This window comes from Helianthus annuus, chromosome 13, assembly GCF_002127325.2.
Source record: "Helianthus annuus cultivar XRQ/B chromosome 13, HanXRQr2.0-SUNRISE, whole genome shotgun sequence".
NCBI classification, from domain to species: domain Eukaryota; kingdom Viridiplantae; phylum Streptophyta; class Magnoliopsida; order Asterales; family Asteraceae; genus Helianthus; species Helianthus annuus.
Window position 1 is genome coordinate 154,300,030 of NC_035445.2, and position 19,477 is coordinate 154,319,506.

The window sequence follows — 19,477 nt, forward strand, 5'->3', positions numbered from 1 at the left end:
CCGAAACACCCCTAACCCACATCCATTTTCAAATTTCAAACTTGTTCTTGGGAATTCAAATCCATTTCAAGGTGATTTCAAGTACATTTGAAGATCCAAACGTGATTCCAAGGAGTTTCAAGCAAGAACCAAGCTCCATATCATCATTTTTGTCAAAAACCCACTTGAATCTTGAGGGTATAAAATTATTTCTTTAAAACATGTTCTTGATTCTTGGTGATGAGATGATAGTGGAAGGTTTCTCTTGTTCTTAGATTTAAACACAAACTTGAAACTAAAACAAATGGATTTTTAAAGAGAATAAAAATGGATGAGTATGTATGTATATGTGTGGTCGTATGTATGTATGCATGAGTATTAGAGATTGAGTTTTGATTTTGATAGATTCTTGTATCACATGATGCTTGTAAAGTGAAATGCATGTGTGATCTAAAGAATGTTCAAAAAGGGTTTTTATGATTTAAGATAGGCATGTGAAAAAGTGAAATTTTGGAAGTATATATGTGTATATGCATGTGTCGTATGTATATATATATATATATATATATATATATATATATATGTATGTATGTATACACATGAGTTTTGTTGCTAGTTCTTAATTATGTAAGAACAAGGTACATGCATTTATGACATTATGATAAGGTAATGATCATATGAAGATTATGTTGTTCTTGATTATTTGAACATGAGTTGAATAAATGTTGGATGCATTAAGCTCATGCAAGATGATGATGATGATGTGATATGGGTGCATTAGATGCTTGTACATAAGCATGCATGTTGTTAAAATGAGCATGAGATGATGAAAATGATATGGTATATAAAGATGATTTTTAATCAGGTTATAAACAATAAAAATATTAATATTTGAAGTGTTATAATAGCATGAAACTTGGTCATGAGTTTTGTAGCTTTGTATGTGGTACATGTAGCATAAAAAGTTGTAAAATATGTGAAATCGCATGATTTATGTGACTTACATAACAACTACACTAACCTGATTATAAGCATCATTTTAATCGGTAAATAACATGTATTATGTTAAAATATCAAGTCGTTACGATTTGGGAAGGTTATGGTAATGTTTGATGCAAAACTATGCGGTAAAACGGTTAAAAATCGGCTTTTCAAAGGACTTTACAAAACTGTTTTAGATCAATAAGTAAACTGATATTTTTGATATAAATATAAGTATTTTAACTTATACTAAGTTTACTTGGTGTTTGGTTAGTCATACATGACTTTCGACGCCCGAAAACGTTACTGAATCACTAAAATACGCGTTTTACAATGTACACTGGTATGGGTTGTTCATGGGTGAACCTTATGTGTTAAAACGTGTTATGTGATTTAGATATGTTTGTATGATAATATGTTAAGTGTTGACATGATAGCGAGAATTTAGACTATGCATGTACACTTGTGTGTTTAAAGCGGTAGAATCGGTAAAATCACGTTAAATGTGTAACTTATTTGTCGAGCATGAAAATTGATATATAGGTTAACTTGATAAGTTATTTCATGTATAAAAGTTTTAAAAATGATAAAGTGTATAAGTTAACGAGATTTCACGTGTTATGATATTAAGTATATGTGCACGTTTATGTATATATATTACGACACGCACATCATAGATATATTACTTATAAACGGGAGTGTTAACGGATTTACATTATAAGGGTCACCAATAAAATTTTCAAGTCACAAAATCTTATATATATATATATATATATATATATATATATATATATATATAGGGGAATGCTAAAATGAGAACCACCTCGAGTTGTAAGAACCGTGAGAACTACATCGTAGGGGGCGCGGTGGACCAAATTTTTTTTCATAGACGTAGATGCATGTATATAAACACCATTTGTAAAAAAAAAATTCAAAAAAAAATGTTGTGTGTGTAGTTTTGAGCGCCACAAATTTGTGTTTACGGGACCCGTAAATCTGGTCGGAAAATTTACGGGTCCCGTAAACACAAACTTGTGTTGCTCAAAACTACACCCACGACATTTTTTTTTTGAATTTTTTTTTACAAATGTTGTTTTTATACATGCATCTACGTTTCTGAAAAAAAAAATTTGGTCCACCAAGGCCCGGATCAATAAGTTCTCGCGGTTCTTACAACTTGAGGTGGTTCTCATTTTAGCGTGATCCTATATATATATATATATATATATATATATATATATATATATATATGAACCCAATATATATATATATATTAATATTCCAACATAATAAAAAATAATAACTTTTTGAGAAAATCTCAAAGTTATGTGAAAATTCTAAGATTTGGAAAAACTTAGGAATTTTGTGAAATATTGATTGATAAATCGTTCCTACATATATTAGGACGTGTAGAATCAATTTGTTGGATTGAGCTATTATAATACGCACCCAAAGGTGAGTGTCACTAAACCCCCTCTTTTTACTGTTTTGTATATATTTTGGGGGAAGAACACGCCTTAAAAGGATCAAAGATGTTTTGGAATAAAACATACCTTTTGTTATATTAAATGTATATTTTTATGAAAAATATACGGATTTGATCAATAAATATGTTTCGGGTAGAAACAGTATTGTTGAATAAATATGTTTCGGGGAGAAACGGGGATTATTTCGGTGTTTGGGAGAAAACGACCGTGTAGATTTAAAATGCTTAAATCTAAAGTTGTGATGAATTCACTCGAACTCAAGAGAATAAGTATCGAGTTATATGCTTATGTTTCGGTGGGGACATCAGGGAAATTCGTACAACACTATTTATTAAATTTATCAGTATTAGTAGGATATATATATTGTTCATGAGGCATGCATTATAGATGGCCCGTTATGGGTGCATGCACAAGTAATGTCGTTAATCATTTAAGTATTGCATGCGTGAAATTGTTGATAGAACTATCGGGTTGACTACCCCGTCGTGACCTGTGGCTCCGTTTAAACGTCTGCAAACGCAGCCGAAAACGGGTGTTTAAACGGATGCAAACGCAGCCGCAAACGGCAGCGATTTCGCAGCCGTTTGCCGTTGCGTTTAAACGCTCGTTTGCGGCTGCGTTCGATGGTTCAAACCAAGAAACGGCTGCGAAATTGTTTGCAGGTCAAGACAAAAAACAGATGTCCTTCAGGGAACTACAGTAGCTAATCATGTCGAAAGATCCTAGTATTCGTATACTACGGGAAAGGCCGTTTGCGGCTGCGTTTGCAGGCGTTTAAACGCCCGTTTGCGGCTGCGTTCGATGGTTCGGACCAAGAAGTCACCTTTTGCAATAGTTGTAAATCAATTACTTAGGAGTGGTAATTACGTGTTTTAAATAAACGTTGTGTGTGATAAGTTATGTAAATAAATTATAATGAATAAAAGAAAAGGTAAGGGCAAAATATAACTATGTAATTCTATAGTTTACTATTTCATATTCCTTAATCCTTGGTACAATTTAAAATAGAACAAAAGCATAAATAAAATGGGCCTGGCCCAGAAAAGAGGAAGTTGTTAAAAGAGAAAAAAAATCAAATGAACCACGTATAGGAAGATTCGAACTCGCACCATTACTATTAACAAACAAAGTGGCCACCAAGAAGACAGAGTCCAACTTTTTTTAAATATTGGCTAAACTTTCATACATATTGAAAAAAAACGAAGAGATTGGTTGGTGGCAAAAGCCACCGACCTTTCTTTTTAATATAGATATAATAATAGGGGAAACTCAATTATTTATACTAGAGTAAGGAACCCAATCATATAATGTCACAATATGTGTATAACTGTACATATATTCAATGTTTGTTTCACAGTTGCAAAAAACAATATTTCTTCCTTCTCCCCATGGGCTCCCTTGTCAAGAAAGATCTACTGTGTGTCGATCTGTGTGTGATATAAAACATATAAAAATGCCTTATGTTTAATAAAGTTTTATGTTAGACAATAAAGCCCGCTACTAATCAAAACAGACGGCCTATTTATTTATTTTTATGTCTATCTCTTAATCAAATATTTCATATTTGTCTGAAGGTTTTAATACTAGAAACATTAATTCAGCATCAATAGAACTAGTTTTTAACAGGTTATATAAATAGATTAATGAGTCATGGTACACATCAATGGTTAATTTAACTTAAACAATGGTTTAATCAGATTTGAAGGAAAACATTAATAATATGTGTCTATTAACTTTTATACTAACGCTTGGATTAAAAAAAACAAAAAAGTAAAAAAATAAAACCACGAAGATATAGAAATAGAATCAGGACCATTAATTTGGAGAGTGGTATGGGGCTGTCATATACCTGATAAAAACAGATGTCTTTCAGGGACCATTAATTCTACCAGTTTCCCTTCATTAATTTCAGATCCCATGTCACCATTCTGATCATCAATACTACCTACATTATTTTCTATCATTTTCGGGTGTACCTATTGACAATAATCAAGCTTTGATTGATGAATCTAAAAGGTTGAGATCAAACCAAATACACCCCTAATTTACTATAAACCCTAATTTACCTAGGAAACAACTGATTTACGGATTAAATATAAAAAAAAAAAAAACCAAAATTAGTGAAATAGGTAGAACAAATACCTGATTTATGCTTCAATTTCGCGTTGAATACGTTGTATGTACGTAATCGCCTCCGTATATAGCAGCGTATGTGTGTGTTTTGATTTGGGGAAGAACAATGAAACAAAGGGGATTCTCTGTTTTAAATTAAGGATCTATACGCTGCGTATAGATCCCTACAGATCATAGACAACAGTCAAACAAGCAGTTTGACTGACTGTTTTGCCCTTGTGTTGGGGCTATACGCAGTTGGATAGAAGGGTAAAAAGGTCTTTTCTGACCTTTATCTACGCTACGTATGGCTCTACACGCAGCGTATATAAAGGTCAAGAAAATGGCCTTTTACCCTTCTCTACAGACTATACGAAGCCTGGATACAAGGGTATAAAGGTCATTTTTTTTACCTTTATATACGCTGCGTATAGAGCCATACGCAGCGTAGACAAAGGTCGGAAAATGACCTTTTTACCCTTGTATCCAGCTGCGTATGGCCTCAACACAAGGGCAAAGCAGTAATTTAACATATTTAAATTGTGAAACTTTGATTTTGGGGGGGGGGGGAATTTGTCCGCCTTTTACATACGCATCGTACGGCTCTATACGATGCGTATATAAAGTGTCATTTTACCTTTTTACCCTTGTGCTGAGGCTATACGATGCTAAACACAGGGGTTGTTTTGTCATTTTGGTCTCATACGCTGCGTAGGGGTCTATACACAACGTATATAAAGGTCCATTTTTTTTGTGTATTCCTTTGTTTAGTTATAGAAAAACAAAATTAATTGTATGTATTTTGGTGTATTTCCATGTTTATTTATAAGAAAACAATATTGTTTGGTAAATAATACAAATATAATTTATAAAAGTTAAACATAATATAAATATTATGAATTATAAAAATTAAAAGTAATACAAATATTATGAATTATAAAAATTAAAAATGATACAAATATTATGAATTATAAAAATTAAAAATGATACAAATTTTATAAATTAAAAAAGATCTATAATTAACAAAAATACAAGTTTCTGCTTAATCTTCGATAAGATTTAAACTCGGGTCTTTATCTTTGTCTGACTAATTTAGGATTGATTAACTCGTAGTAGTGCTGTAACCATGGTCTATACATTTCTTCCCACCGTTTCGCAGCTATTGTTCGATGTGTCGACCACAATGTGGCCAGTGTAGGCATGGGGTAGTCTCTTTCCAACTTAGCATGTATGAAGTGTCCCCCGTAAACATGTATGAGCGTTATCGCTTGAGATCGTGGATCTAGTGGGGCATCCGTTAATGGGAAGAAGGTAGAGCTCCCTTCGATGCTTAGCACGTGGAGGACAATATTATACCTTTGCGCTACGAGAAGCCCTACGTGGGGCATTTCCATCCAGTGACTTCGAGGGCACCCTTTCACTGAATCCCATTTGATGCTGTTACGTATTCGTTTAAAGTCTCCTTCGTCATATCTTTTGAATACATGCTTCCAAAGCAGCGCGTTATGGTCAATCTCCAGTAGTAAATCACTTCGAATACGGGGCCATACGTATTCCCCAAAACCTAACCCGACAGCCACAGACCTGTACCCACAATGATCGTCTTGGGTCGCATCTTGTATACGCGACATGTAAGACTGAAACTCTGATGGAATTTGATCCTTAAACCTCATAATGGTTGAGTCCTCGTCCCCCTTCATTAATGGAAAACCATGATCATCCCGCGTCTCCATCTTTTTAGAACTCGTTGAACGGTTTCGTTGCATTTTAGATTTTTCAGACTTTACAACCGAACCAGTTCCACGAGAGCCCTCTGATGGTACTTATGAGCTGTGTCGTGGTAAATCGTACCTATGTTTTGGGGAAGTGGTATATACGTTGTTGTCCTCGCCATAGGACCTGTTTCTCACAGCTTCGTTTAACCTCGCAGCTTCATCTAGCCTTTGTTGTACTTTCTTTGATGTAGGCTGACCGTGAGTATTTTGCTGGACGATCGGTGGTTTCTTAGTTGACAATTTCGGGGTTAAGACCGCTTTTATCTTTGAAAGCGAACTTTTTTTATGATCGGGGGAGTGCGACTCTAGATGTTGCCGCACATTATTGAGCTCTGCTACTACATCGACTTCCTCATCTACCAGTTTACACGGTAGTAAGTCAAGCTTACGCCAGAATACATCTACGTTGTCGAGTTGTATCTTACGCTCTGCACAGTTAAGTCAATACGGTGTGAGAAACAGCTAAATCGTACTAAATAACAAAAGGTTTGTAGGTTTAATATTTTTTACCTGTACGTTTGTAGTTTTCCAGCCTATAAGCACACAACAACCCACAGCTAAGCCACATATGGCAACCACATGATGCGTTAAGTTCCGCAACACCTCCAGCTTCCTCTGTAGCTCTCCTTCCAGCAAATCAAGTGCTGTATGGGAAACCTTTCCACGTAGGTTGTCCAACAGTGGGTGTCTGTGGTGGTTCATCGTTTTTTCAATGCTGTCGGTGAAACTTTTTTGTATTTCCCCGTATTGAGTTTCAACTATACCAATGACGCATCTTGCTATTCGCTCCAATGAACTCCCGCGCGTAACATATCTTTTTAAATTTGCGTACTGGCTCTCAACTCTGTTGGTGGGGCGCTGACCAAAGTTGCGACACTTATTGGTCCGCGCACAAACGAACATTTCTTTATAGTCGTTGAGCAAGTTTTCGTAAACATAATTAAAGACCCCTGCAAAAATAAAATAAAATAATGAAATGTAAAAGCGTGTGTAAAATATAATAGATTGGCTGAGTCGTTTGTTGAAGGAACACTTACTTTCTCGGTTGGCAACCATGAGTCGGTTATATAATTTCTCCAAGTTGTACTTGTACATGGGCTCTGAAGTAGAGTCGCACACTCTCCGCCAGTACGACAGAAATTTCTCCCAATCTACTTTATTGAACCCTTGCTTGCAATGTTTACATATATTTTGTTCGATGTGAAACTGGCATAGAAGCCTAGACGCTTTCGGGAATACTTTTGTACACGCGTTAATTAGGGCTAGCTCTCTATCCGTGATTGTCACACGCGGCATCATACACTCATGCAACATTGACTTGATCCGCTCAAGCACCCACACGAAGTTATCCTTTCGTTCTTTGCAAATAACGGCATGTGCGATACAAAAAGACTTGTTGGTCAATAGCCAACCAAGGTGTGTAGATAGTTTGGCCCTAAATTAGATTATGTTAATTAAATTACTAGATATGAGTTAAATCTTGTTGTTGAAATCCCACAAAACAAACTTTGTTAGGAAACAAAAATTCCGGAAAAAACTGGGGATCCTGTGATCTCGGAAAATTAGTTAAGATTTTTCAAAATAAAATCCGAAAGTCTTATGAACAGCTTCTGAATGAATCTTCCAACCAAAAGTCACCAAATTTGCAAGAATTATCAAGAACACCAATATCCAAAATCCTGCAATCTTCTCTGCTACACCCGAAAACAATCCGAATCAATTGATATCATAAACCGAGCCTAGAAAAAGGTTCAATAGGCTTTGATACCACTAGTAAGTCCCTGATCTGAATCACTACAATATGATATCAATGTAATCTCGACAATGTGGCGGAATCACACAACCAAGATTGATTTAGAAGATTAACAAGAATGGATTGAAAAGAAATACTTGCATCTGATTCAAATGATTATCGTCTGATACAAGTTTCTTGATTGCCCTAGTTGTTCAACCTAATAATGATGTCAAAACATCATTATATACACATCATACTCAGCTAAACCTAAGCCCACTATTAAACCCGAAAACCCAACATTATATTAGCCCATTACGAAATGCTATAACAGATTTGGAGATATTACATAGATAACCCAAATTAATTGCTTAAACCTTAATGTTTCTAAGGCCACAGGGTGTGGCTTAGCGCCACCCCATCATGTCAGCCATTTTAGCGCCCCGAGCGCCGTCAACCACACCACCATCGTTAACAAGGGGGCGATATGGCATCCCCGCCAGCGTGCTAACAAGTGTTAAAGGGAAAAGCTGGTGGGGACCATATGATATCAACCAATCAAATCTTCTCTTTATTTATTTATTTATTTTTTTTTTTGTATTTTGTTTAATGTAGGGCTTTAAAGGGGCTTTAAACCATTACATGCAAGTTAAAGTGAGGGGCTTTAAAACCCCCTATGTGACATGGCACTGATGTAGGGTGATAAAGACTCTAAGAGCTTTCTACCACACCCTCCAGCCTAAGAGGACCCGGGGTGGGAGAATCCATCACGCGTTATAAGATTTCAACGCCGTTATACACGGCCGCCACCCCTACACATCACGCGTTAATAAGAAAACGCGTTAAACGTATAACGCGTTGAACTTGATCAATGAATGTGTATTAACTTGTACATTGGGTATTAATACTTGTACATTGGAATCCCATCACTAGTGATACCACCCCCCTACATTTCTATCACTATTGATAGAATATTGGTTGTACACATGGCATGACTTGATTGGATAGTGGGAGTGATAGATTGTATCACTAGTGAACCACCCCTAGTCCCCTAATAGTTATAGTTCTGCTAGTAATAAAAGCATCATTTGATTTTAGTTTACTTTTATTTTGTTTGTTTACGTGGGTCGGTTTTCCGATTGATAGTCATTATCAAAGTTAGTGGTGAAGTTGTTTCACGACACTATTTTATGTCGGTTGTTTTGTTTCCTATATAAACTCTTGCAAGTATTGAATATAGTGTCGAGTCTTCAAAGAATTTTCTGAGTTTGTGATTTAAACCAATTAACAGTTTAGTTCTTCAAGGGATGTTATTTCATTAATAACAGGTGAAAAGATTTATTCAACGATCCACAGAACAAGCAACATAATGATAAAAAAAACAAATTCATACATGCATTCACCCATTAATTTGGCAAAATGAAAGCAACTCTTTGTCATTTTGAAATATTTCCATGTCTTTGCTTTCCAAACTCACATGCGCTTGGATACCATCACCGTCTGCAGTATCCATCAGCACAAAACTATTTTGACCTGCTGATCTAAGGGCAATAGCTGTAGCCATGGGCTTTCCCCACCCGAAATCCACTTTGTTAAACGGGTACCCGCATAGGCTGCTGCATGTATATGATCTCTTAGCCAGAGTTTCTAACTCTTGATCATTTACTAGTTTCGACAGTAGTAATTTAATGTTTTCAGTTGCCTGTTGCACACTTTGGATTCCTTCAAGTTGCAACTTCAGTTTCTTTATCTCACCAACCAGCTCACTTAAGGATGTTTCGCTTTCATGTCTGGTCGGTACAATCATAAGCGACCCGATATTTCCCACGGCAGTTTGGGGCAGCTTCTCGGGTAATCTTTTACGTAAATTGGTCGGAACAAACAAGTAAGATGGCTTAAAGCAACCCGAAGTTGCGGTAGCTGCAGCCACTGCGGTTTTGTAAAGTAGAGAGGTTAATACTTCAACCCGAGTAGGGATATCGTTTGTAGCCGAGGCCACGGCTTTCTTAAGAACACTTAACTTAGAGTTAGCAAACACGAACTCTCTCATTACACGAGTACTCTCTACCACACGCTGTTGATTCATAACCGGAGCTTCTGACAGAAGAGAGTTGGTTCTAGGGACATGAATGAAATGTGGGTTAAGAGGCAGTACCTCTTTGTGGTCTGGCGATCCATAGCGTGCTACGGAAGCCCAATGATTCACAAACGATACAAGACTACAACCATCCCCAACGAGGTGTGACATAGATACTGCAAGCCCGACTCCACCACAAGCAAAGTGATTGAGTTGAATCCCGACAAGATTCGTACTATGAGGAGAGTTGTTGCACACCATATCATCCGCAAAAAGATTGTCGAGATTTTCATCTTGCGTCATACCAAGTTGGAATTCTTCTAGTTTAGCTTCACTTCGGGCTTCAAGAAACACGACTCCCTTGTCGTTACAGTCTACGTAAGGTGTTTTGTGTGTGGATAACCTGCCAGCAAAGGGATAGTACTTTGTTAAGCTCTGGGACAAAGAGTTCTTCAGCACCCTGGTTTTGTCTTGGGCAGTTAAGCTGCAACTATCTTTGTTTGGGTAGAACAGAAGCATTGGTAAGTATAGCTTCCCGATGAGTAGATCATGCTCTGAAAGATTATAAGTTTGGAGATGAGAAGGGGTTGGATTTGCGGGTTTGATTATATCTCGAGAAATAATGGTGTGAAGCTGCCTTCTTCCAAACCGTAGGAGCTTCCCTATTATTACCATATTAATTGGTTAAAAAAAAAAATTCAGCAGCAATGTGTATAAATTGTTTATTGATTCACCTCTGTGCATGTTATATATATATAAGGACGTGTTTGAAGATGTGCTCCGTAGGTTATTCTGTGATTAACAGTTGTCAAAGGATATATGGTAAGCAGATTACTGATCATAGGATCGTTCTATAGTCAACAGCTTGAGATCTGCTCAATTTCTTTATTGATAATTGACTTGGATGGAGTGAACGTGGTATACATAAAAGTGTGTAAAAACCAATTGATTAAGCACGTGAATTGATCTTCTAAGATATTCGAAAACGTGATTAACGAGGGATAATTATATCATCTCCAATGCTACATTAAGCTATGGTTCGATACTCAATCCAGGCTGACATATCAATCACAAATGGGTATTTTCGTTGCGTGAAGCCGTCTATTTATTTTGTAGATCTTTCATGAATGCCTTGAGCTAAAAGATGAGCTTTATATTTGTTGTCTCTTGATCCTTTAAACCCACTTACAAACTAACAATCGTCCAGTTAGAAGGATGCAAGACAAGATCAATAATGTAAAAAACGCGGGTCAATACAAGACGAAGACCATTGTTAGTTTGTCATGATAATTTGATGGTTTGTATTAGAAGTAATTAAATTATGTGATTTGATGGTTTTTAGTTGTGATTTGCCCGTTTTAACTTACATTGTTTGTATACATGTTTGTATTTAATGTGAAAATCTGAAATAATTAAAAAGTTTAAAATCCATTAGCGACAACAAGTCGTCACTAAAATGGGTTATTTTATTTAATTGAACTAAAAGATAAAATAAAAACAAGACGACCTTTTAGCGACGACAAATTGTCGCTAAAGGTTATTTTTATCTTAGTTTTGTATTAAATTTTTTAATTTGTTTTTAAAACAACCCTTTAGGGAAGGGTCATCCGTCCCGATTGACAACAATTTGATGTTTACGGACCGAAAAGCCTTGGTGACAACTTTTCTTGTAGCGGCACCAATTATGTACTAATGGCAACTCCTATACCCGTCGCGGCCATGCATAAATGAAGTTATTAGGGTGAAGGGGGCACCCTCGGTGACCCCATGCGGGGAGGGAAGTAGCCGAGCGGGAAGGGTGCCGCCATCCAAGAGGGGACCCACATCGGTGGGTTTGTTCGGGGCTTGTTCACCGAAGAAAGAGAGAGAAGATGGTGGGGCCACCCTCATTTTCAACCAATCAACATTTTTTCTTTCTTTTTTTTTTTTTTTTGAATAAAAAAACAAGTCACCTAATAAGGGAGTGCCGCCATCAAATTGGGATGCGAGGGGACTTTAAGAGATGAGTTGACGTGGCATAACCTGATTGGGTGTGCGTAAGAGAGGAGAATCCCCCAAGAGGGGAGTGCCCCTCTCACCCTTACCTTATCTCTCACTCCTTTTCCACATTCATGCTGACACACATGCTACTATATTATCTTTATTTCCTACGTGAACGATGTTTTAGAATATTTAAATTGATCGGTTGACTTGCTTAAACAGTTTACTTTGAAACTTGATCCAAATCAATGCTCGATTAAGAAAGTGAGCAGATCCCAAGATGTTGACATTTTGAAACTTTTATGTATACCACCATCCAAATCTCCCCAAGATAAAAGACCCTCAATCGATTGCCAATTTTCGCCCGATTTCTCTTGTCGGGTCAATATATAAGATCATTTCGAAGGTGCTGTCCAATAGAATGAAAGCGGTTATCGGGGATTTAATTGCGCCTTCTCAGTCGGCGTTCCTTGGCGGTAGGAATATCCTTGACAGCCCGTTGATTGTGAGCGAGACGGTTGCTTGGTCTAAAAAGAATAAACAAAAGCTTTTCATCTTCAAAGTGGATTTCGAAAAGGCTTACGATTCCATTAACTGGAAATTTCTTTTCTACTTGATGGAATGTATGTCCTTTCCTAATAAGTGGGTAAGTTGGATCAAAGGTTGTCTGGTCTCTGGAACAGGGTCGGTTCTGGTCAACGGATCCCCTACGGAGGAGTTCAAGTACAAGAGAGGTCTTAGACAGGGTGATCCTTTGTCCCCCTTCCTGTTTATTCTAGCTATGGAGATTGTTACCTTATTTATGAACCGGGCGTTGGAAGCGGGGTTGTTTCAGGGGATAAAATTGCCAAATGACGGTCCTCTGTTATCCCATCTTTGCTACGCTGATGACGTCTTATTTCTAGGCCAATGGTCGGATCAAAATGCGGGTACTCTATGTCGTATGCTGAGATGGCTGAACTTGGTAACGGGTTTAAAGGTTAACTTTCAAAAAAGCATGTTATACGGGTTTGGCGTGGATGAAGTTGAAAAAATGCGGTTGGCTAATATTCTTCATTGTGAAGTCGGTAAGGTTCCGTTTACCTATCTGGGCATACCTATAGGTGTAAACATGAAAAGAGCGAAGTATTGGGATCCGGTGATCAATAAGTTCTCGGCTAAACTAACCAAATGGAAGGCGAAGCTCCTTTCTATTGCAGGTAGAGTCACTTTAGCCAAAGCTGTTCTGGGCAGCCTTCCTTCGTACTTCCTGTCGTTATTTGTTGCCCCGAAGTGTGTTATTATTAAGATGGAGAAAATTCGTAGAGATTTTGTATGGGGCTTTACTGATTCGACCAAAAAAATGAGATGGATCCGGTGGGAAGGAATGATGAACTCTAAAAAGAAAGGGGGTTTAGGAGTTGGAAGTATTAAAGACTTTAATATCGCGATGTTAACCAAATGGTGGTGGAGATATAAATCGAATCCGAATCAGTTATGGGCTAAAGTCATATACTCGATACATAAAAATAACTCCAATCATTTGATCCCCTTGAAGAAAACTATTCCCGGGGTTTGGAACGATATCGGAAAAATGGACAAAGTCCTTGACACTGCTGGCATTAATATACATCAGAAGTTGATTGAGGAAAATGGAGTGTGGAAGTGGAGCTCAGATGCGGATGGGGGCTTCTCGGTCAAACAAGTGCGGTTGGAGCTGGAAAATTGTCGGGTAATGGATCCGGCGATCGGTCCGGTGATGGTGTGGAATAGCTGGGCTCCGGCTAAAGGTAATATCTTATTATGGAGGGCCCTTCTCGGTCGAGTTGCTTCTAGGGAAGGGTTGGCTCGTAGGGGTGTGGCCGTGCCTGATGTGGGCTGCCCTAGGTGCGGTTTAGTTGTGGAAAGCTCGGATCACATATTCATCGGTTGTTTATGGGCTAAGAGCATTTGGTGGAACATATTGGTATGGCTTCGGATCCCTTTTCCGAGTAATTGTGAGTCGCTTGAAGATATGGTTAGATATATTAAAGAGTGCCCGGGTAGCTCTTCTTGGAAGCGGATTGTTTCGGTGGTCGTTATTGCAACCGTATGGAGGATGTGGAGCGCTAGGAACTCCAAAGTTTTTGAGGATATTTTTATCCCTATCATGAAGACCGTGGAAGCTATCAAGGAAGACTCCTTTCTTTGGGTTTGCAATCGTGCGAAGAACAAGATTCCGGTGTGGGATAAATGGGTCTTTTTTGATGTTGTTGATCTGATGTAACGGGTCTGTTCGTTTTGTTTTGTTTCTGTTTGCTTTTTGTTTGTCTTTCCAGCTGCTTGCTGGCTCTTTATATTTATATATAAAGTGATTCGCCGTTCAAAAAAAAAAAAATACCACCATCCAAATCAATGCTCAATTAAGACTAGAAGGTTTGGGAAGGGTCATCTTTAAGGGGATGGGTCGTCACGTAGGACGCCACATCCCCATCTTATATGGGATGGCCATCCAAGCAATTTTAGGGGGTGAAGGATGGGGCTCCACACCAATTATTTTTTATTGTTTATCTTTTTTATTTACTTTAACTTTATAAAAAAATTCAAAAATTAAATAAAAATAATACATAATAGGGGCCGGCCCAGCCCCGGCGCCGCACCCCTACACCGCCCCCTCATGGGCGTCCCCTCTTCTCCGTTGGCCCAAGCACGTTGGCGACGGGCCTCTTTTCAAACCAACTAGCCGTTGTAACGGCTACGTTATTCAATAAAAATAACCTCCTTTTCTATAAAAATAACCCTCTTTCACCATTTTCTTCACACTTTCAACCCAAAACACTCTCATTTTTATACCATTCTTTTATAAAAAAATATCTTTTCACCCATAATGCAATCTAATTCTTGGTGGTCCTCGTCTTCGGAGGAAGAGGAGATGTTTTACGCAAACATTGTGCTAAGGGCGACGAAGAAGAGGAAGAGGTCTCGTCCGAAAGGTTTACCAGGCAACAACGGATTAACAAAGACCGCCAAGGTTTATCATTAATAAATTTTATTATCCTTATTCCTTATTTCCTCATATTTATATTTTTTTTTACGATAGGAGTGCACAAGAAATTGGTGAACGATTATTTTTCGGATGCACCCTTTTACAATGCCAAGATTTTTAGACGTAGGTTCCGAATGAGTCGCCGGTTATTCACATGCATTGCGGATGATTTGGCGGGGGAAGACCCGTTTTTCACGCAACGATACGATGCTCGTGGTTATGAAGGGTTCACCACGTTACAAAAGTGTACCGCGGCCATTCGCCAACTGGCGTACGGGACAGTGGTCGACGCTTTAGACGAGTACTTACAGATGTCAGAAAGAACTACGCGGGAATGTTTGTATCGGTTTTGCGAAAATGTGGTGCAACTCTATAGCAAAAAATATTTGCGGAAACCAAACGCGTATGATGTTCAACAGTTGTACCAAGCTCATGAAGCACGGCATGGCTTTCCGGGAATGCTCCGTAGCATTGATTGTATGCATTGGGCATGGTATAACTACCCGAATACGCGGCGAGGCCAATATACGCGAGGCGATCACGGCCATCCAACTTTCATACTTGAGGCCGTGGCATCACAAGATTTGTGGATCTGGCATACTTTCTTTGGCCTCCCCGGTTCACTTAACAACCTTAACGTGATATACCAATCAGCGACCTTCAGCGACGTCGTAAATGGGACCGGTCCGGACACTAGTTTTTCAGTTTCTTGGGTTGAGTATAGGCGCGATTATTATCTTGCTGACGGAATATATTTGTCTTACTCTACAATTGTCAAGACTATTCCATATCCAGAGGACGAAAAAAGAAAAAATTTGCCAAGGGTCAAGAAGCGGCAAGAAAAGACATCGAACGTTGTTTTGGTGTTCGACAATAAAAATGGGCCATCAGTGAACAACCGGCACGTGCGTTCACACCGAAGAGGTTGCACCTTTTTATGTACGCTTGCATTTTGCTCCATAACATGATTATTGAAGACGAAGGTAGGGCGATTTGTGAGTATAATGAGAATACATCTATCGGCAATACTGTCCCGGTAGATCCGGCGCAACAGGATTTAAACTCGTTCTCGCTAACCAACGATTTCACGTATGCAAACCATCAAACGAATTTGGTAGAACATATATGGAACAATGCAAACGACGGGGACGGTGACGAAGACGATAACGAGTAGTATTTACGTTTGTGTGTTTTTTTAAATCTAGTCTTTTTTATAAATTTTAGGTAGTGTAATTTTTTTTAGGTTATGTAATTTTTATTTATGTTATGTAATGGATTTTATTATCTTCTTTTATGTCTTATTTTTATTTAAATTTTGAATTGTTTTTATAAAGTTAAACAAACAAAAAAGTTAAACTATAAAAATTAAACAATAAAAGTTACACAAATAAAAAAATTAAATAATAAAAATTAAATGATGTATGGTAGGCCCTTCCTCCACCCCCTTCATTTTGCTATGAGGGTCATCCCATGGAGGATGGTGATGGAGAGTCCTACGTGGCGGGCCATCCTCATGGGGATGACCCTCTCCATACCCTTTAGCATTATCTTTATTTCCTACGTGAACCACATTTTAGAATATTTAAATTGATCAGTTGACTTGCTTAAACAGTCGGCTTTGAAACTCGATCCAAATCAATGCTCAATTAAGAAAGTGAGGAGATCCCAAGATGTTGACATTTTGAAACTTTTATGTATCCCACGATCCAAATCAATGCTCACTTAAGACTAGAAGGTATGGGGAGGGTTATCTCTAAGGGAATGGGCCGCCACGTAGGACGCCACATCCTGATCCTATATGGGATGACCCTCCAAGCAATTTTAAAGGGGTGGAGGATGAGGCCCCACACCAATTATTTTTTATTGTTTATCCTTTTTACTTGCTTAAATTTATAAAAACAATTCAAAAATTAAATAAAAATAATACATAATGGGGATCGGCCCTGCCCTGGCGAGCCCAGACGCCGCACCTCACACCGCCCACCTCATGGGCGTCCCGTCTTCTTCGTCGGCCCAAGGACGTTGGCGACGGGCCTCTTTTCAAACCAACTAGCCGTTGTGACGGCTATGTTATTCAATAAAAACCCCCCTTTTCTATAAAAATAATCGCCATTTGCTTCCCACTTTCAACCCAAAACACTCTCATTTTTATACCATTCTTTTATAAAAAAAAATATCTTTTCACCCACAATGCAATCAAATTCTTGGTGGTGACGAAGACGATAGCGAGTAGTATTTATGTTTGTGTGTTTTTTTTAAATCTAGTCTTTTTATAAATTTTAGGTAGTGTGATTTTTTTAGGTTATGTAATTTTTATTTATGTTATGCAATGGATTTTATTATCTTATTTATGTCTTATTTTTATTTAAATTTTGAATTGTTTTTATAAAGTTAAACAATAAAAATTGAATGATGTATGTAGGCCCATCCTCCACCCCTTCATTTTACTATGAGGGCCAACCCATGGAGGATGGTGATGTGACGTCCTACGTGGTGGCCCATACTCATGTGGATGACCCTCTCCATACCCTTTAGCTTTATCTTTATTTCCTACGTGAACCACACTTTAGAATATTTAAAGTGATCAGTTGACTTGCTTAAACAGTTGGCTTTGAAACTCGATCCAAATCAATGCTCAATTAAGAAAGTGAGCAGATCCCAAAATGTTGACATTTTGAAACTTTTATGTATACCACCATCCAAATCAATGCTCAATTAAGACTAGAAGATATGGGGAGGGTTATCTCCAAGAGGATGGGCTACCATGTAGGACGCCACATCCCCGTCCCATATGGGATGGCCCTCCAAGCAATTTTAAGGGGGTGGAGGATGGGGTCCACACCAATTTTTTTTATTTTTTATCTTTTTTATTTGCTTAACTTTATAAAAACAATTCAAAAATTAAATAAAATAATACATAAAAAAGTAAATTAAATCCATTACATAACATAAACAAAAATTACATAACCTAAAAATAAAATTATGAATCCTAAAAACATAAAATTACGAAACCTAAAAAATAAAATTACGAATCCAAAACAAATAAAACACTAAAGCGAAATAAAGTTAGGCTGATTTGGGTTCAGGTTCTGGTTCGGGTTGGGATTGTTCGGGTTGGGATTGATTGGGTTGAAGGGATTCATGATTTTTTTTTATAAAAGGATGGAGTTTTTTTATAGAATGGATGAGAGAAGAGAGAAGTGGGTAGATTTTGGATGGAGTATTTAAAAAAAATGGATGAGAGGTGGGTATTTATTAAAGTAAAAAAAAAACCTTTTTTTATAATATAGCCGTTTACCAATGGCTAGATTTCAAAAAGTGGGCCCGTCGAATCCGGCTGGTGGGAGACGAAGAAGACGCGATAGGGCATAGGGGGCGGTGTTCCATTTTAAATAGGCGCCAGTGGTGACCATTTGTATTCAATTCTTCATATAAAACCAATAATACGGATCGTTTTTTGTTAATTGTTAATTGTTAATCGTTCATATGTGTCTATCTTGATATTGTTAAGTTGTGATCATCAATCCTGATTAGGTCTACAAAATCTAGTTAGATAAAGATTACACGTACTACTGTGACACCACCCGTATCTTCCTTTTTTTTACCTCATATTCTTCATAGGTTTATTTCATTTGTACCACAACTTGACTTTCTCTCTCTCTCTCTCTATAATATATATAGAGAGAAAGTGTAAACTAAAATAGAGCTTATCGTGCGATGCGTATGCGAACAGGAGATTGCGCCACGTGCCACTTCATAACGTGTGTGATTATGTATATAACGTGCGTAAATCCTAATCACTTGAATGCTCCGGAACTTGGGTAAGTCGGAACTCAAGTCAATCGGAACTTATGTGAAATTATGCAATTACGTGCGTGATTATGTATGACCTGCGTAATTATGCAAATAATGTGCGTGATTATGTATATAGCGTGCGGATTTCCGAACTATATCGTGAAATACGGAATACTTGAATACTCCGGAACTTAGTTATTTCTAAACTCAAGTAATTCGGAACTTATGTGAAATTATGCAATAACATGCGTGATTATGTATATAATGTGCGGAATTCAGAACTATATGGTGAAATCTGGAATACTTGAATACTCTGGGACTTTGGGTAATTTGGAACTTATGTGCGGCTATGATAGTCGCGTACGCACCGCACGACAAAAACATGTTAACGTACATTACGGCTTAACGTACATTACGTACGATAGGTAATTACGCACGTTCATTTTAAAATCACGCACGTTATAACTCAAAAATCCAAAATCACGCATGTTGAAACACAATAATCACGCATATTGAAAACATTAATCACGCATATTATAGAACAAATCACGCACG

At 37.6% G+C, this 19,477-nt stretch overlaps 1 protein-coding gene across 1 annotated transcript; it reads left to right on the plus strand.

Moving 5' to 3' along the window:
• The first annotated feature begins 14,968 nt into the window (after positions 1 to 14,968).
• Positions 14,969 to 16,301, plus strand: LOC110901972. Its single transcript, XM_022148721.1, has 3 exons — positions 14,969 to 15,074; positions 15,182 to 16,051; positions 16,105 to 16,301. Exons 1-3 carry the CDS (start codon positions 14,969 to 14,971, stop codon positions 16,299 to 16,301), a joined length of 1,173 nt encoding a protein of 390 aa, XP_022004413.1.
• The last annotated feature ends 3,176 nt before the right edge of the window (positions 16,302 to 19,477 follow it).

Coding starts and splice junctions, on each gene's coding strand:
- LOC110901972 (XM_022148721.1), top strand. CDS start 14,969: ATGCAATCTAATTCTTGGTGGTCCTCGTCTTCGGAGGAAGAGGAGATG. Junction 15,075..15,181: donor GAAGAGGTCTCGTCCGAAAG/GTTTACCAGGCA, acceptor TTTTTACGATAG/GAGTGCACAAGAAATTGGTG. Junction 16,052..16,104: donor CGTGCGTTCACACCGAAGAG/GTTGCACCTTTT, acceptor TGATTATTGAAG/ACGAAGGTAGGGCGATTTGT.